A 22,597-nucleotide genomic window follows, 5' to 3' on the forward strand; every position below is an offset into this window, starting at 1 on the left:
TTCCCTACAATGCCATTCCCTCTTTCATCACAGGAGTAAAGATTAAGAGATGACCATGAAGCAGCTTTGTGAAACGATGATACAGAAGGTGTCAAGCAGGCCAGACTATGGTTCTCCTCAGACTTGACATCCCGAGTTGGTAGTACGATTGCCGGAAACACAGGCAATAACTCGACAATTTGTTTGAGACGCTTTGGGGAAGCCAAGTTTGTCGTTTTCGGTACCGAACACGCTAGCCCCTGACACCCATCATCGGACATTATCAACGGCCAAGACACCATCGGATACTTTTTGTCGTCCTCTGCAGCCGGATCGTCCATCCCAGGTAGGTACGCATGTACACATGTGGACGGCGCTCTTTCTCGTCGCATTTCAAGTCTCGGGAGACCACGGCAGCAGCTGGACGGACACAACTTAGCTCAGCTGATCAGTGATCACCTCGCTCGTCCGACAAGGCCGAGGAAGCGAGCGGCGAGTCGTTGACAGCCTCGTCTCGCTCTGCGTGGGGGTCCGGGTCGCCTGCCGGAGGCTGGAGTTGAAACCCCCCACACGGCCCACACACTTTTGTCTTTGCTCCACCAGAAGAACCCTTTTTAGGAGTCGTGGGAGTGTCCTCGGCAGAGTTCCGGGCTTCCTCGCATTGCTTCTCAGCCAGTTTCGCGTTGACGAAAGACTTCTGGCACGTAGAACACCTCTTCCAACCTCTCTGGACGAGGGCACGTAGAACGGTACGGTTTGCAACCTCCTTTTCGATCCCTGATTCCGTCAGGAGCCACTGATAGGGGAGGCTCTTCCCTTCAAGCCCGTGCTCCCATATCAGCTTTTCAATCTTGTTGAGGTCTTCGTCATCTAGCTTCCTCTTCCGGCCGCGAGTCTCATCCACAAATGAGTTATTGTGGAAAGTCCTGGGGTAGTCACGCAGTATTTTGTACCCCGAGCTTCTACTTACGCCTGTGGCACGAAAGATGTCGTTTTTGTAAAAGGGACAGCCATAGTGAAGCTTTTGAAGCCGGGCGAACTCGTATGCCCCGTGGACCCTGGCTTTGGTAGGGGTTTGGTGGTGCTTGTAGCCCATTGTAGCGTGGCTGGTGGGCGGGTACACGATAGGCGGTTGGGTGGATGGAAGTTGTTTGAATGGGGGAGATTGTGATGGTGGGGCGGTTTTGCAGTGCTGTGTTTTTTTGTCGACCGCCTTGTTCGGCTAACAAAATCGGCAGGCTCGCAGGCCAGCCTTTCCCAAGGCGGCCACTTGCGGGTGCACGTGCTGGGGCGCTCTGGGGTTGGTGGGGTTTATCGACCCCCAGAAGCCAAACCTTCTGAAGAACATGCATGGAAGCCAGTAAAACCGGGCTGGCCCGCTGCGCTGTCGCTCCCAAGTCCAATCAGCCTGATCCATTTCCACCGTTGCTGGAGTCCACAGCATGCACTTTGTTTCTGCTCCAACTTTGCAATTCCCACTTCAATTCCCGACTCTCTCAGCCGTGCAACAACGGAGCCAGTCCCCACCCATGCCACAACGGCCCCGCCGGACTTCATTCCCGTGTCCAAGTCCCGACATCTCGATTGCCCCTCACTGCGATCCCCCCGGGCGGTGCACCGGACGGCTAGACGGGAAGATGAGAGAGGCAAAAGCTGACAAGGGCTGGAAAGTACAAGCTCCAATCTGGTGCAACACTGTGGATTACGGGGCTACGGGTAACAAGGCTACAGTTTGCGGTTATCGTTGCGGGAGATGATCTGTTCTCTCTCTGGCTCTCGTCTCTCGGCGCGCGCTTCCTGTTTCCCGCTTCCTCAGAGTCTCAAGGATCTCAAGGAGGAACTAGTATTCCGCACACTCACACAGACACGCCACACAACCCTCGGTCTTCTCGCGGTTGTCACATCGGCGGCGTCTCCTTTCCCTTGTCGTCTTGCCGAGCCCCATCCTCTCACAATTCGTGGATTGCCTGTTCCGGTATCATTCAACGCGAACTATCCACAAACCTCACTTCCCACTTACAATCGTCCTTTTCTCTCGCTCTCTCACCTCGGACCGAGTCAGCGAGCCCACATCTTTCCTCCTTGGATTCCTGGATGCTCCAATACTCGTTGCACAACACATCTTCCCGAGAGACTTGCCGTGTTATCTCATCTCAAGCACGTCTGATGACGAACTCGCGATGTGATTGATCGCTGCTCCGGTACCCTTCCCCATCGTTCCCGCCTGGCTATCCGCGTCTCGTTCCGGGGACCGGGGTTCAAATATAGTCCCCATCCGCCCTCTGCCTCTAAAACTATTGGAGCGGCAATTGCTTCTGCATTCTCTTGAGACTATATCCTCAGCTTCACGCTTCATCGAATCTTCTCTTCAGATACCTGATACATCTCCTGTTTGCTTCGCTCCTTGTTTTTTTTCCTGTTGTGTTGTTGTTTGAAGATACCCCTGGAAACATGGCCGCGCCTGCAGACAAACACCCCAGCCCAAGTCACTATGACATCGGTAAGACAGCCCAGACGCCCCCCTACCCAACCAACCACCACCCCTGACACAAAACTTGTACATAGTCATCGTCGGCGCCGGCCCCGTGGGCCTGATGCTGTCGACATGCCTGGCAAGATGGGGCTACAAGATCAAGCACATCGACAACCGCGCCGAGCCGACACCAACAGGTCGGGCCGACGGCATCCAGCCGCGCTCGCTCGATCTGCTGCGGAACATGGGTCTCAAATCCGCCATCATGGCCCACAAGCCCGCTCGCGTCTACGAAGTCGCCTTTTGGGACCCATCATCGTCATCGTCAGGGTCAGGTGAAGCCGGCCAGGGAAAGGGAAGAGGCATCGTCCGCACCGGCACTTGGGCCAGCTGTCCCGGCTTCATCGACGCTCGGTACCCCTTCACCACCCTCCTCCATCAGGGCCGAATCGAGCGCGTGTTTATTGCCGATCTGGGGAAGAGCGGGGTGACGATCCAGCGCCCCTGGACGATCTCGGGGTTTGCTTCTGATGAGAACGCCGACCCGAACTACCCCGTGACCGTCAACCTTGAACATGTCGACGGCACCGCCAAGGAGACGGTGAAGGCCAAGTATCTGTTTGGCGGGGAGGGCGCGCGGTCGTTTATCCGCAACCAGCTGGGCATTGGGATCAAGCATAAGGATCCAATTGCTCATGTCTGGGGCGTCATGGATGGTGTGGTTAAGACGGACTTTCCCGATATCAAGGTGCGATCTTTGAGATACCCAAGCGATCAGATTCACAGACCCTCTCAAAATAGACCACCAAGCTAACAACACCAGATGAAATGCACTATCCATTCCGAGCACGGGTCCATCATGGTCATCCCGCGCGAGGACAACATGGTGCGGCTTTACATCCAGATCGCCTCGTCTACCGACCCGGACTTTAGCCCCCGGAAGACTGCCACGGCCGAGCAGGTCCAAGCCTCGGCCAAGCGCATCCTGCAGCCCTACTCGATCGAGTGGGAGCGTGTTGAGTGGTACTCGGTCTATCCCATTGGCCAGGGCATCGCCGATAAGTACACTTTGGATCATCGTGTGTTTCTTGGCGGTGATGCCTGCCATACCCATAGCGTGAGTCTTCTTTTTAGTTTCTATGAGACGCCCACCAACAGGATACTGACCTCCCACAGCCCAAGGCCGGCCAGGGCATGAACACTGCCTTCCTCGACGCCCTTAACCTCGCCTGGAAGATCCACGCCGTCGAATCCGGCTTTGCCCGCCGGAGTCTGCTCGAGACCTACGAGACCGAGCGCAAGGAGGTAGCCGAGTCCCTCCTGGCATTCGACAACAAATACGCCCGCCTTTTCTCCCAGCGTCCTCCCGCCGCCAGCGAGGTAGCCGCCGCCTCTGCCCAAACTAACGGGGGTACCCCCGGTGCCAACAACGAAAGCAGCCACAAAGACAACGAGTTCGTCAACACCTTCAAGGAATCCTGTGCCTTCACCAGCGGCTACGGCGTCTCGTACCAGCCCAACGCCCTCAACTGGTCGCCCTCCCACCCGGCTCAATCCCACGTCATCCTACACCCCGATAGCACAGACGCCAAAGAACCCCGGAGAACAAGAACCAGACTCATCCCCGGCCGCCTCCTCCCCAACGCCGACGTCACCCGTGTAGTCGACGCCAACGTCGTCCACCTCGAACAGGAGATCCCATTAAACGGCTCCTTCAGGCTATTCATCTTCACCGGTGGACCGCTCACCTCAACAACCACAACAAGCAACCCCTCCCCCCGCCGCAACCGCCGCCACCGCGCCCTGCACGACCTCGCAGCCCACATGTCCCGGCGCAACTCCTTCTACGCCGCCTACTCCTACACCCACCACCCACAAACCCACCCCAACCCCCCTCTCACAACACCACAAGCCAAAAACAACACCAACCCAACAACCTCAACCCAAACGCAAACCACCACAACCCCCACCACCACCGTCACAACAACAACCACCACAGCAACCACCACGGACCCCGCGATAAGCCACCACGAGCAACACAACCCCCACTCCCGCTTCTTCACCCTCTGCACCGTCATCGCCGCGCCGCGCGCCGACATCGATATCGCGCGTGACCTGCCGCCGCTGATGGCAAGGTATCGCGAGCATGTGTATGCTGATGATCGGATTCTGCTTCTTCAGGGGCAGAGTCAAAGTCAGAGTCAGAGTCAGGGGCAAGGGCAGGGGCAGGGTCAGAGGACGAGGACGAGGAAACTAGGTGCGGCGCACGCCAAGATGGGGTTGGATGTACATATTGATGCCGCGGACGTCGAACAACAAGATGTTGGGAACAGCAATGCCGGGGATAGCAGCAGCAACGGCAGTAACGACAGTAACGGCGCGGTGGTGGTGGTCCGACCCGACGGGTATGTGGGGATTGTGGTGGCGCTGGAGGAAGGGAATGCCACGGGGGATGCGTTGGATGCGTATTTTGGGGCGTTTAGTAGTAAACCGTTGGGGGTTGGGGGGCAGGCGATGCTTTAGATTGGGGGGATGGTTCAAAGGCTGGGGGTGCTTTGGAAGCTTGATCTGTTGATCAATTTGATGGGACCATGATATGGGGGGAGAGGGGTGGAGTAATTAGCCATGAGTTGGTCAAAGGTGGTTTAGAGCCATGTACGCGATAAAGTACGGAAGATTATACATACATGAGGCGCCTAGACTTGTATCAACCTTTTTCTTGAAATAACCCAGGCAGGCCCTTTGCGTTGACACGATCCAATCGATTGTGCAAGTTTACAACACGGGGGGAAAAAAGTCATTGCTCCAAGGACAGGCGGGAAAGGTCCACCCCATATCTTATGCGTTGGGCAAGACAGCCTAGTTGACAGATACTCACTGAGCGTACCCATCTATTGTTATCAATGTACTCAAATCACAATCAAAAAAGCAAAAGTCGGAGAACAAGACAAAAGACGGCCAAGACGCGCTCACAAATATCTCAAGTTCCTCAGACACTAACTGTAACAAACAATCCCATCCCTTTCACGATGTCCTTTGCCCTAATTCCATGACTACCTATATGCCCTTCCCGACCCAATCCCAATCCAAGACGCCTGCTAAACCAAATACCCACCCGCGCTAATCCCTCACAAGAAAACTAGAACAAAAATTGAAGGATAACAGCGAAGAATAATAAAAGGGGTCCTCATCGTGGTTCCCAAACTCCGCGGTATCAATCCCAACCAGACATTCTGAGATAGCCGCCCCATCTTGATATTTGCGTCGTTTTGCTTCGCCAAGAAATTCCAATCAAGTGAAGACAGTCTTCATGAAAGTAAGTGCGAAAGGAGACAAAACAAGTAAGCAAAAAGAATGTAGATAACCCAAAAATAAGGTAAAAATAATGAAGCGATAGATGGGACACAAACCTCCCACCAAAACACAATCATAACCTGCGACATAGCGCAACAAAGTCACACCGTCTCATCCCACAGCCATCGCATCATCTCACCAAACCAAACCAACCCAAGTAAAAAAAGGAAAACTACTCCATAGGATGGTGCTGATTCGACCCCACCATCCCGCCCTCAAACAACCCCCCAAGGACCTCCCCAGGCAAAATCTCCAGCCAAGGCGGCATCATCGTGCTCGGCAAGCCCAGCATGTCGAAATTGACCTCCTGGCTGTTGAACGTGATGAAATCGTTGATAGGCGTCGGGCCCATGTAGGAGTACGACCCGGATACCAGACCGCTCTGCGCAAAGTCGGCTTCGTAGTCGCTGTGATTATTATTATGTGCGGTCATGTTGTTGTTGTTGTTGTTGTTGTTGTTGTTGTTGTTATTGGTGTTGTTTAGGGCAGCGGCGGAGTCGTGATTAGATGAGCCCTGGCCCTGAATGTGCTGCCCATGCTGGGCCATTTCGGATTCTGTAGAAGGGCTGGGATGCGAGCGTGTTTGGTCTAGGTTGTTGTATGCGGGTTGTATTGAAGCAGCGGGATGGTAAGAAGAATGGTGTGGTAGGTTTTGGTTCGATCGCGACCCGTAGGCTTGCGAGTTGGCGGTTTGCGCGTTGCCCACATCCAGATCCCCAGCAGGAGACGGCGACTCGAACTTGAGGGTTGACTTGCTTAGGGCAGGTGATTGGGAGACTCGGTGCACCCTGTGGGGATGAGGCTGGTAGCGCACAGCTGACACATTGGGCTGTAGATATGCGGGTGGGAACGCCGGGGGTGTCTCGGGGAGACTCTGCCGGATCGGGTCGTAAATCATGTTTCCTGGTGGCGTTGCGGCCGAGACTGGCACGGACGTTGGTTGTGATGGCACGGAGTGGGCGCCTGGCTGTCCATTGTGGTTGCCTTGGAAGAGGACCGTAAGGTTGGAGTTGGGCGAGTTTGTGGTTCCGGTGAGCGAGTATGCAATAGGAGGCACGTTCGGAGAAGCCGGATACTCGAACCGGGCCAGCTGGCTTAGTGGAGTTTGCTGTGCCATCTTCATAGCCTCATACTCTTCACTGGTAAACGTCTCACAATCCCATATGCCCTTCGACTTTTGATCCAAAGCCGTGAGGATGTACCCGACGCCGCCCCAGTACTGCTCAAGTTGCTGGAGTGACTTGTAGCAGCGCTGGTAGTTTTGGTTGGCGGCGGATGCCAGAAGTGAGTGTTTCACCGGGCGTGTGTCGCTGCTTGAGCCGTATTTTGCCACGGGCGGTGGCGGCTTAAATTGTTCAGCCCTGAAATCCGGGGTTGGCGATGGCTCATAGGAAGCAGGCTGGGACGTGTTGGCGACCGATTCCATGAGGAATGCGCATGCGGCAATGTAGATGGGCTGCGATGTAAATGGGTTTCCGATCAGACTTTTGGGGTCGATCAACTCGGCGAACGCCAGAATGTCGGCGATCGTCTTAGCGCTCGACATGGACAGTTCGCGGCTGTCTGGCAGCTCGGGGCTGTTCGTCAGCAGCTGAGCCGGGCTGAGGTTGTGGAAAGGCGTAAGTAGGGTAGGCTGGTGGAGGATGATGACGAGTGCGTGGAACCAGAAATGGAGCAACGTGAACATGGTGCCTTGCTCTGCTTTGACGTATTCCCGGAAGTTGACTGCGCTGAAGTGGAGGCGTTCATCTTGCTTCTGGTAGATCGCTGTGAGGTCCCTTTCCATAATCCTGAGCTTGTGCAATCTGTCCTCTGTCAAATCTTTGGCATTTCGGATGTTGTTGAGTACATCCGAGGCGCGGCCGTACAGGTGGATAATCTCGATGAAAGGCGGGAAAGGGTCGGGCCGGTGATATACGGGGTCGATGGTCGGTGGTGGTAGTGACAGCTCAAAGTCGCCGTCGCGGAACGTTACCGGTCGACCGGTCCCTGATGAGATGACACGATCCAGTATGAAAACAGACCAAAACGTATCAATCCGCTCCTGCTCTACTTTCTGCTGCTCCTCTGGGCCGAGGGTCTCCTCCTCGTGCTTGGAGTCGGGATCATCGAGGCCATCGGGGCCAAGGTCGGCCCGCGTCCGGTATCTTAAATACCAAGCGTCGTGCTCCCCTTGGTACTTGACGCCTTCCATTCTCTGGAGTCCAAGATCCACAGCCATGCGTATGGCAATGCCGAGATACATCCAGAGCGCGCTATCTTGATCGGCACCAAACCCTTCGTAGGCCATCAACAGACAGGCTTGGACAGCAGCAACCGAAGGGCAGGGAAAGGTATCGACGATGGCCGCCTTGGCTCGATGCGCAAAAACGTGGCCATATTCTGATCGTTTCAGGCTCTCGTCCTGGGTACTGGCAAATATAGGCAACTCGGAAAACCGTGCGGCTAAGGAGCAGACAGCATCAACAAGAATGGGTTCTATCCTCTTCTCCTTCAGCATCGCTAGGAAGCGGTCCCTGCGTAAAAATCGATAGTTGCAACCTAGTTGGGTAAAGAAGGTCTCAACAAGGGAAATTATCAGAGGGTGGACAGGGCCCGGGTTGTTAACGTCGTACGTGGGCAAGTCCTCGAGCGACTCGAGGATGGTATCGTGTTGCGGAGTGTGGTTGTAACGGAAGGTGTGTCCAAATAGGGACGATCCTGGCGAGGATGTTGAGAATGAGCTGCCTCGGCTCTTGTGCCTGCTGCCACGGTACACATTCACGACCATCTGTTTAAATCCAGGCACGATAGCAGTAGGGCCGAAATAGCGGAAGTAGGGCACCCGGCGGCGCTCGAGCGACGAGATAGGCGAGCGGTTATGGGTGCTCCGACTCTCCTCGGAGTACGAGCCGGTTCCGGCCAGGTTGGAGTGCCGCATCGCTTTCCCCGAACTCCGAGACCCGCTATCCTGATCCCACTCGCTCCCGGCTTCGTGTCGATGGTTCGGTGTGATGGTCGCGCTGGGTCGCAACTCGTGCTTCGGTAAGGCGTCCTGGTCGACGAATCCGGCCGTCTGCGGGGCAATCTTGTTCGCCCAGCGACGCCGGTCTCGGTCGTCGTCGTCCTCATCATTGTCCAAAAATTCATCGCGAGTGCCGTTTCTCAAATCTAATCCGTCATGAGACTCGCTCTTTAGAACCATATACCCATCGTCCCCACGGGGGTCCCTCCTCCTGTCCGCAATGTCCGTGTATCCCAAGCAAACATGCCCATTTCTCTTGCAGGTCGAGCAATCCGGCTTCTCACCAGCACATCGGGTCTTTCTCTTACGGCATGTCAAGCAGCTGACAAAAGGTCAGCACTAAGTTCGGCTGGAGCAACAACTACGTCCTGGTCTACCCGCCATGTCCGAGTGCGCCGCCGCAGAGGGGTGATGCGATAGGCAGTGCGGACAAGCTGCGATAAGGGTGCGCGAAACTTCGCAGAATTGCATACGGGGAAAGGAAAAGAAGAAAGGGAATTCAAAGCGAAAACAAACATACGCCGCATTAATCCTCCGTCTTTTCGACGGAGGCTGGCCTTGGTTGTTGACAAAGCGTATTTGCTTGGGCGCGGGCAGGGCTCCGGTGGTCGGGTTGGACATGTCGGGCGATCCTCATAGCAAGATCATGGTGAGCCGGTTGGTGTCGCTGAGGCGGACTTAAACGGTGTGAGCCCCGGGTAGCGAATGTTTGCGCTTTGTCGCGAGCTGCGAGTGTTCTGGCAAAAGGACACTGCGGTAAGTGTCGCTTTGTAACTTTTATTGTCCCTCGTTGAGGGGGATCACGATGTTGAACTAATGTGGGAACTGTGGGGGCTTGGCACCGCCCCTGCTGCGGTCTGAAGAAAGGCCCCAAGAAGGGTCAAGCGGTTGGAGTTAGTAATCAACAAGGCGCATAGCATGGTTGATCACAACGGAGACGGGACGTAAGAAGCACTGGTGGAAGTCATCTTGTTTTCCCAGTCTTGAGGAGGAGAGGAAGGCAATCGCAGGAGGCCAGCGATGGCCAAGTCAATGCGAATGTGGCAGGCAGTTCTGGGGTCCGTGAGGGATCAGCGATCCTTTTTTTGCGGAGCTTCGCTGGTGTTTCCAAGCGTCGCGTGCCGGTTGGCTGGGATTGGGTGGCCAGTGGTTGAACGCCGACGTCGTTTTGCTCAACGGTGTAAGTAACGTGTGGAGAGGCGCCCAGGGCCAGCAAAAGACGTTGTCAGAGTATTTCGTCCTCCTCAAGGGCGACAGGAGAGCCAAGAAAGAATAAGACCGAGGATCTCGGCGTTGGGGGGAGAAAATAAAACTGTGGGGGGCGAGACAAACAGGAAGCCGAATGTAAAAAGAGACCTCGGCGCAAAAGGATATGTGCCGGTCGCAGGTCGCAAGTCGCGATGCCTCGGATTGTTTAGCAAAGAGAAGTAAACATAGTGGCCTCATGGCTAGGGCCTGAAGCCCCTCCCCAATTGTTAAGCGTATCAAAACCCTGAGTGGCCTGTGTGCCGCTGGTGGAATTGGGCCAGGGCACGGAATCCTCATGTTCTTTCTTTGGCCGGCAGCTGTCTGTCGTTTGGATGCTCCTTCTCCGGCATCGTCAACATTGAGCTGTTCCAATGCCCCTTCCTTTGTGCCAGGCTTATCCCGATTCAACACATCTTTCCATCACAAACTTTCGTCTCATCAATAAGAGCAGTATTTAGCTGAGTAGGAAGCCGTTGTTGCAATCCTCCCGCACAGTTGCACACACCCTTGAACTGTGATAAGAGATTTTCGTTCGTCCACCAGCAGATGTCAATGTCGCATTGCCCTCCAGTCTCCCAGAACAAGCGAGACGGGTCTCGTCATCCCCTCGGGTCCTTGTCCAACGTCCTTGTTGAGTGTGTGGTCGGTCGGTGCTCGTGGATTGGCCCGCGGAGCAGCCCGCCAATAGGGGGTGCAGCTGGACTTGAAATGCCTTTGCACTGCTTCTGCAAGAAGGGACTTGCCCGGCAAATTTGGGCCAGGCACACTGCTCGCTTGCACAAAACCTACATATTATTACAGTGAGATATCTCCCTCTTGGGTGTCTTCCCCCCAGCTTCCCTTCCTCTTACAAAGCCGTACAAAGACGAGTTGAGCTTGGGCTGTGCCGCAGACAGTCCCCCATCCGACATGGAATGCTCGACATAAGTTGGTCTGTGCGCCCATCCCCCCGGCGCATTTCGCGATTTGATGTGGGCCCTCGTTTTCCCGCGGCCCCGACGTGTCCAACTTGCCGACTTCCAGGTTGTCGCCGCCCAGGAAAGTCGCCGAGGTTCGTTGAGTTCAGGCTTTTCAGATCGCCAAAGGTAACAGAAATGGGAAAGAAAGAAAATATCGGCGGCAAGATAAGTAACTTGGGGACGCTACACTCTCGAAAACACCTACAGAGGACGAATGCTGCAGCTTCTGTTACTCCACCAAAAAAGCTTAGCGTCATGCCGTTATTCTGCAGGGAAGCCGCCCAGCGACACGGCCCGGCCCAGTCGGGTGCTGCTCCTCACGAACCCGTTCTCTCCTCCGCAAAACGGGCATTTTCTATCTTCAGCTGCTATTGGAGTACCTACCAAGCCTTTTTCATCTTGTTTTGTTTAAGCTGCCGTTTTTGGCAAAGCATGCTAATATGCTAGGCCTCCCGAGCGTGTCCGTCGAGCTCCCCGTTACACAATCAACGAGCAGCACCAGCCACAACAGGTAAAACTACTTGAACTTTAGTCGGCCCTTTACTGTGTACATGGAAGGTGATCCTGGAAGCGGGACAACCGGTCCCTAGGCATGCCGAGGTTTTGCGCCTGGGGTTGTGTTTCTTCCTCCAAGCTCCCACGATTCCACGTTCTTTCGCGGATGTTCTCCGCTCTTCGTAAAGTCTCACGGTTTCCCATCGTTGAGAAGACCACGAATTTAGCCCAACCCCCCCACGTACTATAGGAGGGAGCAATTTACATCGTGAAGCGGGGCATCGTCATGGAGAAACTCACCGGAACCCTGACGCGGTACGCCGGCGCCTCGACGATAACCCCGTGTCCAGGCCGAGAGCAGGGGAATCAGCCAGAAGAAAAAAAAACGGGACTCACCACTCGGTTGGAGAGAGCTCCCCATCAACACCCCGCACCCGGCAGAGTGGTGCACGATGAGAGGGAAGTCACCTGGGCGGCAGGATTCTCAGCCCCCAGGAACTTTCTTCGACTCGACACAAGATGACGGCATACATCGAGCCCTCGATATTGACATCCCTTCAGCCGGGAAAGAAGAATCGATGTCCCAAAATTAAAGCTCAGCCCGTGATAGCTCCCCTCATCGAGGTCGTGAGTGGTGGAGGGGAAGCAACTAGATTCCCCGAGATCCAACGGCGTGGCACAAATAGCCTAAATTGAAAGCAAAACCAAAAGCCTAGGAAAACCGCCCCCCCCCACCATTACCACCACCACCGCCAACCACCACCATCGCTTGAGATCGCTCGCTCGCTCGCTTCGGCTGGCAGATGAGGCTGTCCATGAAAAACAAGCTCTCCCGGCGGACCGCCCTTGCGGCCGCTCGTCTTGCATCAAAGCACGCTGCACGCGAAAATGCTTGATATAGTGTGATTCTCTCACCCACCTGCCGGGCAAGGGAACGCCACATCGTTTGTAACCCCATCTATCATATCACTTTACGGCCCGGGTACTATGTACATACAAGTGTGGTGCGCAGAAAATATCCTCCACGGCCGGTTGCTTGCTTCCCCATTTCCCAGCTCCCTCGTTTCAGAGGGAGGCAAGGCAGCATGGGAATACGAGCACGCCACGGGAATGCACCCAACCTAGCCCACATGATCAACCTTGAACGAAGTCTGTCTGTTGGTGAGATTGTTACACCGCCCCCCGATTCCCCAGTTATCGAGCCCCATAGACCCATATGGAAATATCAACGGGCTCTGTCACTCACACCACGCGTCTAACGGCATACTAGTATGTACGAAGGTGGTCAAGATTCTGTATCAAGTTTTGATATACAGTGAGAACGGATATGTGCACGTTAAAGTAACAGATCCCAAAACAAAAAACATGTAACGCCCCTTTTCCGATAAACAACCCACGGAAAGACCTTGCTTGCTCCTTCAAGTGAACAGGAACCTCTGCCCCATGATTATCCGTCCTGTTGTTTTCCAATGCCCCCTGGCCCAGTGCCGTGTGCCTATTGTACAAGCCCATTTTTGAACCCGTCAACACTCCGTTCCCCTTGCCCCTCACCCAAAAACAATGCTTACTCCCATCTCCCGACATACCCTCCTCCATAGCTCTTCACCATCGTCATCCTCCATCTCTAACCCCAACTCTTCCTCGGCAACCCCATAATCCCCCCCATCTCCACCTTCCCGGTTGCCCTTTAACACCTCCCTCTTCTCATCAGCCCTCCTCCAAACCTCCCCCAAAATAACCCAAGCCCGCTCAATATTCCGCATCCCTTGCCTCCGATCCACTTCCCTGAATACCCTACCCGCCAAGCCGCGGTCCTCTTCCGTGACTGCCTCACATGCTGCCATAAATAGTGGCCATAGAAGTGCGGAGACGGGTCCGCCGTGGCGAACGGTAGCAGCACAGTGTGACAAGGCGAGGCGCGCGTGGGTTTGAATTCGGGTGGATGGGTGTAGATCCGCGCGTGAGAGGATGGTGCGGTGGAGGTAGACGAGGGCGGCGTGGCGGTATGCTTGAGCATTGTGGTGGATCGAAGAGAGGCGTGGGTGGTCTTGGTGCTGGCGGGAGGGTTGGCGTAATTCGATTCGGGGTTTTTGTGGAATGGGCCGCTCGGCGGAAGTTGGTGGCGAGGGAGCCGTAATAGGCTCGGAGTCATCTAGTAGTCTGTGAGAGGAGTAGACAGTAACAACTGTGCCAGTAGGTGACCCTGTGGATGCTCTTGAATCGGTGTCAGAAGAAACATCGTCATCATCCGGGTCGAGCTCGTCGGGTGTGAAATTAGAAGGGAGTTGAGGTTGCCACTGGATTAAGGCGGTCTCGATAGCTTGGGCGGTAGACTCGAGCTCGGTGCGGAGGACAGCGGTCTTGGAAGGACTCTGATTTGTGCGGACGGCGTTGGCTAGCTCGGTTTTCAGCGCACGGAGGCCGGCGAGACGGTGAATGATAGGCCATAATGTCGTGGCCATGCCGAGGAGTGTATCGACATTGCCCATAGGGGACGTAAAGGGGGTAGCACCCAGAGGGGCCAAAGGCTGTAGACATGCGGGCGTGGGGGCAGGCGAGATGGGTGGGGTGCCGTTGGAGAGAGCGGTGATCACGTCGTAAAATCGGAAGGCCTGCGTACCGATGTTAGGGGATTCTTTCTTGACCGGAGCCCAGGTGGGGTAAGTCAGCATACTCGTTCTAGAAATGTACTTGTCTGGTCTTCCGGGTCCGAAGCCGTGCCCATGACCGTAAGAGCCCCCTTTAAATGGTTGGAGACAATGTTAGATTGTCCTTTTTGAACAAGCTGCGAGACGGTTAGCCCCTTTGTCCCCACTTGGCCCAGCCTGTTTTCCTCAGGTGCCTCAAGAAGGACTCACGCATTCGTAATACACCAGCAGCATAATGGCCGCCAGAATCTCATTCCGGCTGACCTCGCCGCTGCTCTGCTGTATCAACTGTGCAACCCCCCTGATGGCCATATTGTGGAAATACAGCGAGTTTTCCGGGTTCTCCACCCCTCGATACTCCAAGTGCGCGGAAGCAAGCGCGAAGATAGCATAGGTCACTGGCGAGTCTCCGCGGGTCAGGGGGAGCACCAGTTGCTGAAATGGGTTGCCGGTTTCCTCGCGGAAGACGATCAGATGTGATAAGACGTTGCAGAAATGATCCACAAGCGCGCGACGGTTTTGCTTTTCCGAAAACTCATAGAAGTCGGGGAGGCGAAACTCCACGGTCGGGGAGGCCACTGGGCAGGGTGCGATCATGGCAAGGTCAGGATATAAGGATTTCTTCCTCGGAACTATCGTGACACTCGTTGGGGGCTGCTGGGAACTGGTTCCCTCATCATCTGCGTTTTGGTCTAAGATCTCGGTTGGGGGTAAGGACGACGGGGGAAACCTCCCCAGCACACTTTCCACGGGGCTCGGGGTGATCGGATAGTCGAAGGGATACGCAAGGACATCCTCAGCGAAATCTCGACCGTAGAAATCGGACTCATAGCTGGAGTGGCTGACTTGCGAAAACAGCCGGATCATCGGCTGCGAACTGCAGGGGCTTCCAGGTACCGTCGATTCACGCCGTTTCCGTTGCCGTGGTCTCGCGATTTCGTACGAGCAGTCGGCGCCCTGCTCCTCGCAGCGGCTGCACTTGGGCCGCCTTTCGTCGCATTTCTTTTTCTAAACAACAGTGAGTTGGTTGGCCAAATCGGGGGCAGGGATTTTTACGGCGGCTGGGCGATGCTTCACAAACCTTTTCCTTGCTTCGTCACGGTCAGAGGGTAAGGTCTTGAAGAAGAGTGAACATGATACCAAGGAACAATAGCATTACGTACCAGAATGTGCAACCTGTTGGAAAAAGAGAACCGTTAGTTTCCTGTCCCCCCAAAAAGCCACATCGTTGCTCCAGCGGACATTCAGAGTCCCTAAGCTCGTGTAGAGTGCTGTGTTCACGTACCGCTTCTTGACCGTCTCTTGGGCTGCTTCGGCGCAGCCAGTCTCGTGTACAGAAGCATCTTGTGTCCGTCGAGGCTAGTTTGTACCTCGATGCAACTATGCGTATAATCGTTCAATTAATCGTGTTTGCCAGTAGGCGTCTCTTCTTTCCGATCGCCCAATGAAAGCATCAGCTCAGGCGGTAGTGACTGCCGATTTGCAGGTCGCTGCATTCAACCGTGCACTCCAGCCATCAAGCTGCGAGGGAGCGTAGCCGTGATACCTCGAAGCCTCCAAGAAGCGGGTGTTGACTTGTGTTGACTGGCTGAGCTGGTGTCCAGTCACCACAAAACGGTAGCATCAAGGCCAATGACATGAAGTTAGGAGCTTGATGTCCTCCCAGTGAGGTTCCGAGACAGCTAGTCGGTTCTTTTCACGTGGTTTTAGCAGACCTCAGCGGCGTACATAATCGGCTGATGGAGGATGGCGTTGGATGACGGACGGATCAGCGTGGCAATGTTGATGTATGAAGTTGAAAGCCATTTGACGTTGACCCTCAGCAGGGGGGGGAGACTTCAGGGTTCCGGCGCAATGGTCGGTCGGATGGGACACAGTCTCGATCAAACGATCCACATGGGTTGCTTCCAGGTTCGCCCTCCTGTTGAGAAAGACGGGGTTGACCAATCGGCGTTGCCAATGGGTCGCCCGGCAAGGGACGCTGGGGGTTCTGCAGAGAAAAGGTGTGCGGGGGAGAATGGGGCTCCGGCCTCTTTCTGGAAGTCGAGCCTAGAACTCCGAGACCGAGCTTGTGAGGGGAGCTTGGCTACGTCCATCCTGCTGTCGTACCCTCGTTCCCCTGTGCGGTCCGCGCAGAAAATGGGTAAATCACGGCAGCTGACCACCGGCAAAGTGTGGATCTCGGCTGTGAGGGCAGCCCCGGAACAATTGTCCTGTTTCAAGACTTGGGTAAACACCCGAAAATGATTTGACGTCTTGACGTCCGTTGCGAACAACGCTGGGATCACCAGCTTTAGGGGTTATTTTTCCCCATTTGACATGCAAATTCGGAGCTTCCTGTCCTGCACATTCCCATTATGAACCTGTCAACAAAAGATCCTTTCCGCTCTGTCCGATAACCCTCAATAACCCTAACCCCTCCCCCGCAATGGCGGTGGAGCGCATAATCTGCACCACCCGATCGGGAAAACGCCTTAATGCAAGAGCTTCGAGAAGTCTCCTCGGCTCCTCACTCCATCACAGAGCTAAAAAATCCCGTTGGAGGGGCCTGGAGGCATTCAACCTCACAGAATAGGGTCGTGAAATTCATCACTGCGAGAGAGCATTCCCCAGCGAGGGGCAACCTTCCCGGGGATGCCGTCATCGTCGGTGCCGCGTAAATTTAATCCCTGCTTTCTAACGGTTTGTCTCAAAGCATCGGAGAAAGGGTTCAAAGATGGTGTGGCTGCATTGGGGTTAACTATTCCGTACTGAGTAATGGACAACAACGTTAGTTCTGCCAGGGGTCTAGAAATCGTGGCGAGTTCCGGCCAACTTTCCAACCTGAAAGTACACTAACTAGGTGACTAGGCGAACATGCAAAACGAGAAAGCGAGCGTTTGTTATTCCTCTGCTCGGGTTTCCGCCGTTCATCCCGACCCTTGCCGTCTTAAGTGTATTAGGATTTACGAGTGACACCATTAGACGAACAGCGTAGTCATCGGCAGATAAGCGGGCCGAAATCAAGCTCCTCTACACGTGTATGTATGTACGTACAGCTGAGTAGACAAAGGAGAATGTTACATTCACCCAAATGGATGAGGACCATGGGCGACATGCTATATGGTAAGGGGGACATTGCCGGTGACCCAGCCCTGGGCCTAGCCAATACGACTGGCCCACTCTACTACCTAATTGCTGAGGCCCCTTCCATTTCTTGGATTAAGTTGCGAGGCGTGATGAAATAGTGGCTTCATGCATTCAACGAGCAGGCTAGGATCGTCCTTCTCGCACGTGTGCACTACCTACACTACACTTCGACCATAGTCGGGGATTTATTGACCTGGGGCTGTGGAAGGAAGAATTTCGTGCCGTTGGCTTCTTCCTAGCCCTGCGCTAGCCGATGTCTATCATCCGGAATATGACCGGCGGGGAAGCTGGTTGCCTCGTAAAAAAAGTGGCGTGTCAAAAGTATGACTACATTTTCCCCACACACACATGCACCGCGTTTTTGGGAACGCGTCTTCCCCACATCCACAGCACCACCACCTTCAATCTCCAACATCTGCACCACCAAAACATGGCCAAAATACGTGAATTTAAGTCCGAAATATCGGCCGATGTTCACACTACCTCCGGATCTCGAAAGGATCTCACCCCATCTGAACGTGCCGCTATTGTGGCCGCATCCAAAACAGGGGTCACCCAAACAGCTCTGGCAGCCGCGTTTAAGTGCAGTCGATCATGCATTGCACGTACGATCAAACGCGCTACAACCACACAGAAACTTGAAAGTATGCCACGAAGTGGTAGGCCTGCGAAGCTCAGTGCCCAGCAAATACGATACATTCGACTGTTGGTCAAGCGGGAACCCCACATCACCTGGGACGCTTTAATAACTGCGAGCCCGATTGGGGTATCGAAAACTACCCTTCGTCGAGTTCTTGGCCCTGATTTTCGACGAGAGTAAAGTTCAAATAAGAGGACGAAGACAACGGTTACCGCAGCAGCCGAATGGCTTGCTTACGGGTGTGGAAATATGTGAAAAATCAAGACGTTGATGGAGGTATGTATGTGACTTGAAAGATAGGGGTTGGTAAGTCTCGCTACTGGTGTTTTTCAGGGGGCCTGGTTTGATGAAAGTCCGACCCAAGCTGTACCATTTACCTCTAATGGTTGGACTTTTTGTACCCCAAGAAAAAGTACAATGGAGATCTAGTCAATCTCCCGGCTCACGCCCAGGCGGAGATCACTTTGGTGGTTTGGGGGTTTTCTAGAAAGAAGGGCGGCGACTCGGGACCTGATCAGCCGGCTGATCGATTCGGTACCTTGTGGACTTATTACGGCTTTGAAGGCGGGTGGTACACCAAATATTGAAGCCATGCCAAATTTCCACATTTTGATTATACTTGGATGGGTATACCGTCCTTCGTTGAGTTGTATGCATTTGGATCTTGGACGGAGTCTACATACCATGGGGCAGTACACGGGTTGGAAGTTTAGCCATACTTTCGATACCCCACGTTAGTTGTGCCTTGTTTTGCCTCCTGTCTCTCTGTGATCGAGGTTCCCAAAAGGGGTTGTGGTGACTACAGTTTCAGATTTGAAGCGGTGCAGGAGCTTTGTCTGGGCGGTTGTGTAAAGTGTTTTGACATCTGCTGCAGGCCGCTTCGGGATATGGTCCGTGAGACCCAGCATGGAAGATAGCACAAGGGTTGACGAAAAGCCGATGCTTCAACCGAAGGTTCTATCCATTGTTTTGTCTATGCCTCATCAACCCGATTCAAGACAGCCACGCCCTCCACATGCCCCGTCTGCGGGAAAAAGTCAAACCCTCTGATACTCTCAATCTCGTAGCGTGTCCTCTTCTTCTTCTCCTTCTGCTCACCGCCCGTTTGCTCACTCTCCTTCTGCTCACTCCCCTCTCCATCTAGCCGCCTCTTATTCCCATTACCAGGCAAACCCACCTGTCCCCTAACCAACACACCGACGTCCCTCGCCTGCGTATGCACATTACAGCTCACATACACCACTCTCCGCGGCGCAAACTCCAACAACTGCCTCAAGAAGCTCGTGTCGCAGCCCTTGCGCGGCGGGTCCAGCACGACGACGGTCTCGTCCGGGTTGTACGCGCTGACGCTCTTGAACAACTCCGGCGCGTCGGCGGCGAGGAAACGGCACTGGCTCTCGTCCAGACCGTTGAGGGTAGCGTTGCGTCGCGCGTAGGCGATGGATTTCTCGGCGATGTCGATCCCGATGCTGCCGCCGGGGAAAAGCGAATATTGGGTGATGGTGAAGAGCCCGGAGCCGGAGTAGGCGTCGATGAGATACTTGATGGGTGGTTTGGAGGCAGTCGAGGCGAGAGACGAAGGCGGAAGGATATGTTCCCGGATATAAGCCGTGAAGGGGGATAAGATAGAATTGTTGTTCTGGAAGAAGGCGCCGGCTGGATTGGTGAACTGGAAGTTGTCGATGTACTCGGTCGAGGTGGCATTTTGGTCCGTGATACATGTCTTGAAATCGACGTGCGTGTCGGCGTCGACGCGGACAGCATTCTCGGGAACGCCTTCCGGCGTCTCGATGGCATCGCTAGGTGAGGCCTTGACGATTCGCTTAGTGTCCTCACGCAAGAGGATGGTCGCGCCCTTGACGTAATTTCCATACTCGACTGCCATGCGCGCCCGCTCGTCTGTCAACCCCTTGCGGACGGCATCCGTCGCAATAGGGCAGTCTTCAATATCCAAGACCTGGCGTGTGCTCTTGGGCGTGAAGCCCACCGCCGGCATGAACGTGTGGGCATTCTTGGGCCCTCGACGCTTGTTTCCCGGGGGCGCATCGAAGTGAGGTGTGAGCTTAGTGCGGTAGCCGTATTGTAGCGGACTCCCAATGGTGTCGAGGACGTCTGGCACCAGCTCCGGCGACAGCCGGGAGAAGTTCTTGTAAGCCTTGACAACGATATTCCGCTTTAGCTTCAGCTGCTCGGTATAGTCTAGCATCTGGAACTGACACCCCGAGCACTTAGCAAAGTAGCCGCACTGAATTCGGCTGTCATCCCGGAGGGCGGACGGCTTGACAACGGAGATAAAATCAGCGGCCGTATACCCTTCCTCAAAGTTGTGGCGGTACACCTTGGCTTTCACCGTGTCTCCCGGGATAGAGAACGGCACCACGTAAATGTGATCAGACCCCTTTTGTTTCGCCAACCCGTCGCCTGTTGACGACAATTCCACGACCTCCAGTTCAATCTCGGTGCCTTTCCTTGGTAAGGGGGTCTCTTCCTCTTCGGCAGAAGCACCACCCTCAACATCATCCACAATCTTCTGCGAATCCAACATTGCCTGGATATCCGCCATCAAAACCTCCTCATGAGACCCATCCTGGAACGTCTTCTGCTTCCTCCTGTGCTTGGCACCTTTGCGCTGATGACCACCATTGAACGGCCTTTTGCCGGGTTGTTTGTGGTTGTCTCCGGCCTGTGCTGGTACTGCCATTGGCGTGGCACCAGCGTCGATTGTGGACTGTCCGGTTGCCATGGTGAAGTTTGTTCGAGCCCAGAATTTGGCCGGGAACGATGCCGGCACCGATAAGGATGAGAATGTTGATGTCCGACGAATGAGAGGCGAGGTAAATGTAAGTGTTAAAACACTTGGTTGCGTCAAAACCTTGACACCGGGAAGTCGCATGGATGCGATCACCCGCTGTAATGTGAGTTTCTGACACAAATCGACAACTAAGTACAGGGAGGGGAAAGAAGGATTAGTTTGGGAGGAGACTTGACGAAAGTCTAATGCAGAGAGTATCGAATTCGGAAATTTTTCACAGTGGTAAAAAATCTCAAGCATCGGGAAAGGCCAAGGCGCTGGAGTGGTGCGTGCACGGACCAGCACCAACGCCCCTGAAACCAAGCAAGAACCCGACACCTACAGCCAAAGGAGGAGGGAATGTCAAGATACCCCAAGTATACATTGAATAGGAAGTCCAGTTGAAAGCCAAAATAAAGCAACATGCCAATTGTGTGTGAAGCTTTTCCAGTCGCCCGAAGCCATACTCATCTCAGTTCACCTTCCCATGCCTTCCCAATGCCATCCTCCCGTAACCCAGTAACAACTATGAATAAATGAATAAAGGGTATCATCATACACATACCAGACAAACCCGTCTGGGCCCTTAGCTCTCAAGCTCTCAAGTCCAACAGACACACCAATCTTCCCAGCCCAGTTGATTTGAGGCGGCGTGCTACCCAAGCAGAACCTGTTCATACTGCTCCGGATCCAGATGTTCGCACAGCGCTCCCTGTAGTGCAGCCCTGCTCCTCGCAATAGCCGGTAATACACCGTCGATCTGACTTAGGTTGCTCTTCATACTCTCCATGTGGTTCCCAATCTGCTGCGATAGCGCGACAAGCGCTTCGTCTTGTAGGTCCTGAAGCCGTGCACCACGTTAGCACATCAAGACAACTAGATGGGAAGTGAGAGGAGCAAGGAGAGACAACAACAAACCTGGAAAACACCGCCACCTTCAACACCCGCCGTCCTCGACACAACGTTCAACCCATCGCCTTTCTCCTCATCCCGACCTTCGCCAGCACCAATCCCACCGACCAAAACATGCTCTCGCCCCTTCCCTTTCCCCTCTCTCCAACCCCTCGCCTGTGCCCTCGCATTCCCCTCCAACCGCCTCAAATTCTCATAATCTCTCTCCAGCGCCTTCTCTTCCCGCTCCTTCTCCCCTTTCAACAACACCACACTATGCAGCAGCGGATCAAGCGCCCTCTCCAACCCAGCAATCGCGTCAACCGTCTTCTCAAAGTTCAACTCCGTCTCATGGCCCCCACCACCACCACCGCCACCCCCGTCTCCACCATCTTTGGGTTTCCTCCCCCTCACCTTGGGCGCGGGCACCGCTGGCGGCGGGAAGGGCATCCCCTTGACGAGCTTGGCGTGTAGTCGGGTGGAGAAAGTGCGCAGAATGGAGGCCGCTTGGGCGTGTCGTTGGTCGCGCTCGCGAAGGCGGTGCAGGACCGGCCGGGCACTGTCTCGGAGGAGGGAGGATATGGCGTTGATGGAGGGTGTGGAGAGCGGGGCCCATTTGGAGGCGATGGTGGTGCGCGGGATGTGTCGGGTGAGTGTGGTTAGTTGATGGGGTCTTGAGGGGGGAGGTGGTTGGGGCTCGTTCTCGGATTCTTGGTCTTGCTGTTGCTGCTGCTGTTGCCGGGAGGGTTGGTTGGTATCGAAGGAAGTGCGACGTTGAGGCGATTTCTTATGTCGTCTGCGGGGGTTGGTCGAGCCCGGCGCTTCCGCGGGTTGGCTGGGAGATCCGGCCTCGCCAGAGGTCCGAGGGGGACGCCCACGGCGCTTCTTAGCTCCTTGCTCTTCTACCTCTCCTTGAGGATGGTCATTCTGGTTCTGCGCCCTCGAAATGGACAGCTCGGTCAGAGAAGGACGGCCGCGCCTTCGTC

General features: G+C 54.8%; 6 protein-coding genes across 6 annotated transcripts; 1 reads left to right on the plus strand and 5 right to left on the minus strand.

Annotated features, from left to right (window-relative positions):
• Positions 1-427: 427 nt before the first annotated feature.
• On the minus strand, positions 428-1,075 carry C8A04DRAFT_25655 (uncharacterized protein; the record flags this gene model as incomplete). The annotated part of the gene is made up of 1 exon (XM_062779642.1): positions 428-1,075. The coding sequence occupies one exon, from the start codon at positions 1,073-1,075 to the stop codon at positions 428-430; it is 648 nt and encodes a 215-aa protein (XP_062639804.1).
• Positions 1,076-2,430: 1,355 nt separating this feature from the next.
• C8A04DRAFT_34903 (uncharacterized protein) lies at positions 2,431-4,975 on the plus strand (the record flags this gene model as incomplete). Its single annotated transcript, XM_062782981.1, has 5 exons — positions 2,431-2,479; positions 2,545-3,200; positions 3,276-3,569; positions 3,629-4,646; positions 4,773-4,975. The coding sequence occupies 5 exons, from the start codon at positions 2,431-2,433 to the stop codon at positions 4,973-4,975; spliced, it is 2,220 nt and encodes a 739-aa protein (XP_062639805.1).
• Positions 4,976-5,978: 1,003 nt separating this feature from the next.
• On the minus strand, positions 5,979-9,431 carry C8A04DRAFT_34904 (fungal-specific transcription factor domain-containing protein; the record flags this gene model as incomplete). Its single annotated transcript, XM_062782982.1, has 2 exons — positions 5,979-9,132; positions 9,331-9,431. 2 exons carry the CDS (start codon positions 9,429-9,431, stop codon positions 5,979-5,981), a joined length of 3,255 nt encoding a protein of 1,084 aa, XP_062639806.1.
• Positions 9,432-13,059: 3,628 nt separating this feature from the next.
• On the minus strand, positions 13,060-15,503 carry C8A04DRAFT_25658 (uncharacterized protein; the record flags this gene model as incomplete). Its single annotated transcript, XM_062779643.1, has 6 exons — positions 13,060-14,124; positions 14,187-14,297; positions 14,371-15,168; positions 15,242-15,251; positions 15,324-15,336; positions 15,446-15,503. The coding sequence occupies 6 exons, from the start codon at positions 15,501-15,503 to the stop codon at positions 13,060-13,062; spliced, it is 2,055 nt and encodes a 684-aa protein (XP_062639807.1).
• Positions 15,504-18,902: 3,399 nt separating this feature from the next.
• Positions 18,903-20,672, minus strand: C8A04DRAFT_9798 (S-adenosyl-L-methionine-dependent methyltransferase; the record flags this gene model as incomplete). The annotated part of the gene is made up of 2 exons (XM_062785633.1): positions 18,903-19,037; positions 19,107-20,672. The coding sequence occupies 2 exons, from the start codon at positions 20,670-20,672 to the stop codon at positions 18,903-18,905; spliced, it is 1,701 nt and encodes a 566-aa protein (XP_062639808.1).
• A 703-nt stretch (positions 20,673-21,375) lies between these two features.
• Positions 21,376-22,508, minus strand: C8A04DRAFT_9754 (CENP-Q, a CENPA-CAD centromere complex subunit-domain-containing protein; the record flags this gene model as incomplete). Its single annotated transcript, XM_062785613.1, has 2 exons — positions 21,376-21,561; positions 21,639-22,508. Coding segments are annotated over 2 exons (1,056 nt in total), but the record flags the coding sequence as incomplete, so codon positions are not given.
• Positions 22,509-22,597: the final 89 nt, after the last annotated feature.

This window comes from Dichotomopilus funicola (assembly GCF_033296635.1).
Source record: "Dichotomopilus funicola strain CBS 141.50 unplaced genomic scaffold C8A04scaffold_8, whole genome shotgun sequence".
Classification (NCBI taxonomy): domain Eukaryota; kingdom Fungi; phylum Ascomycota; class Sordariomycetes; order Sordariales; family Chaetomiaceae; genus Dichotomopilus; species Dichotomopilus funicola.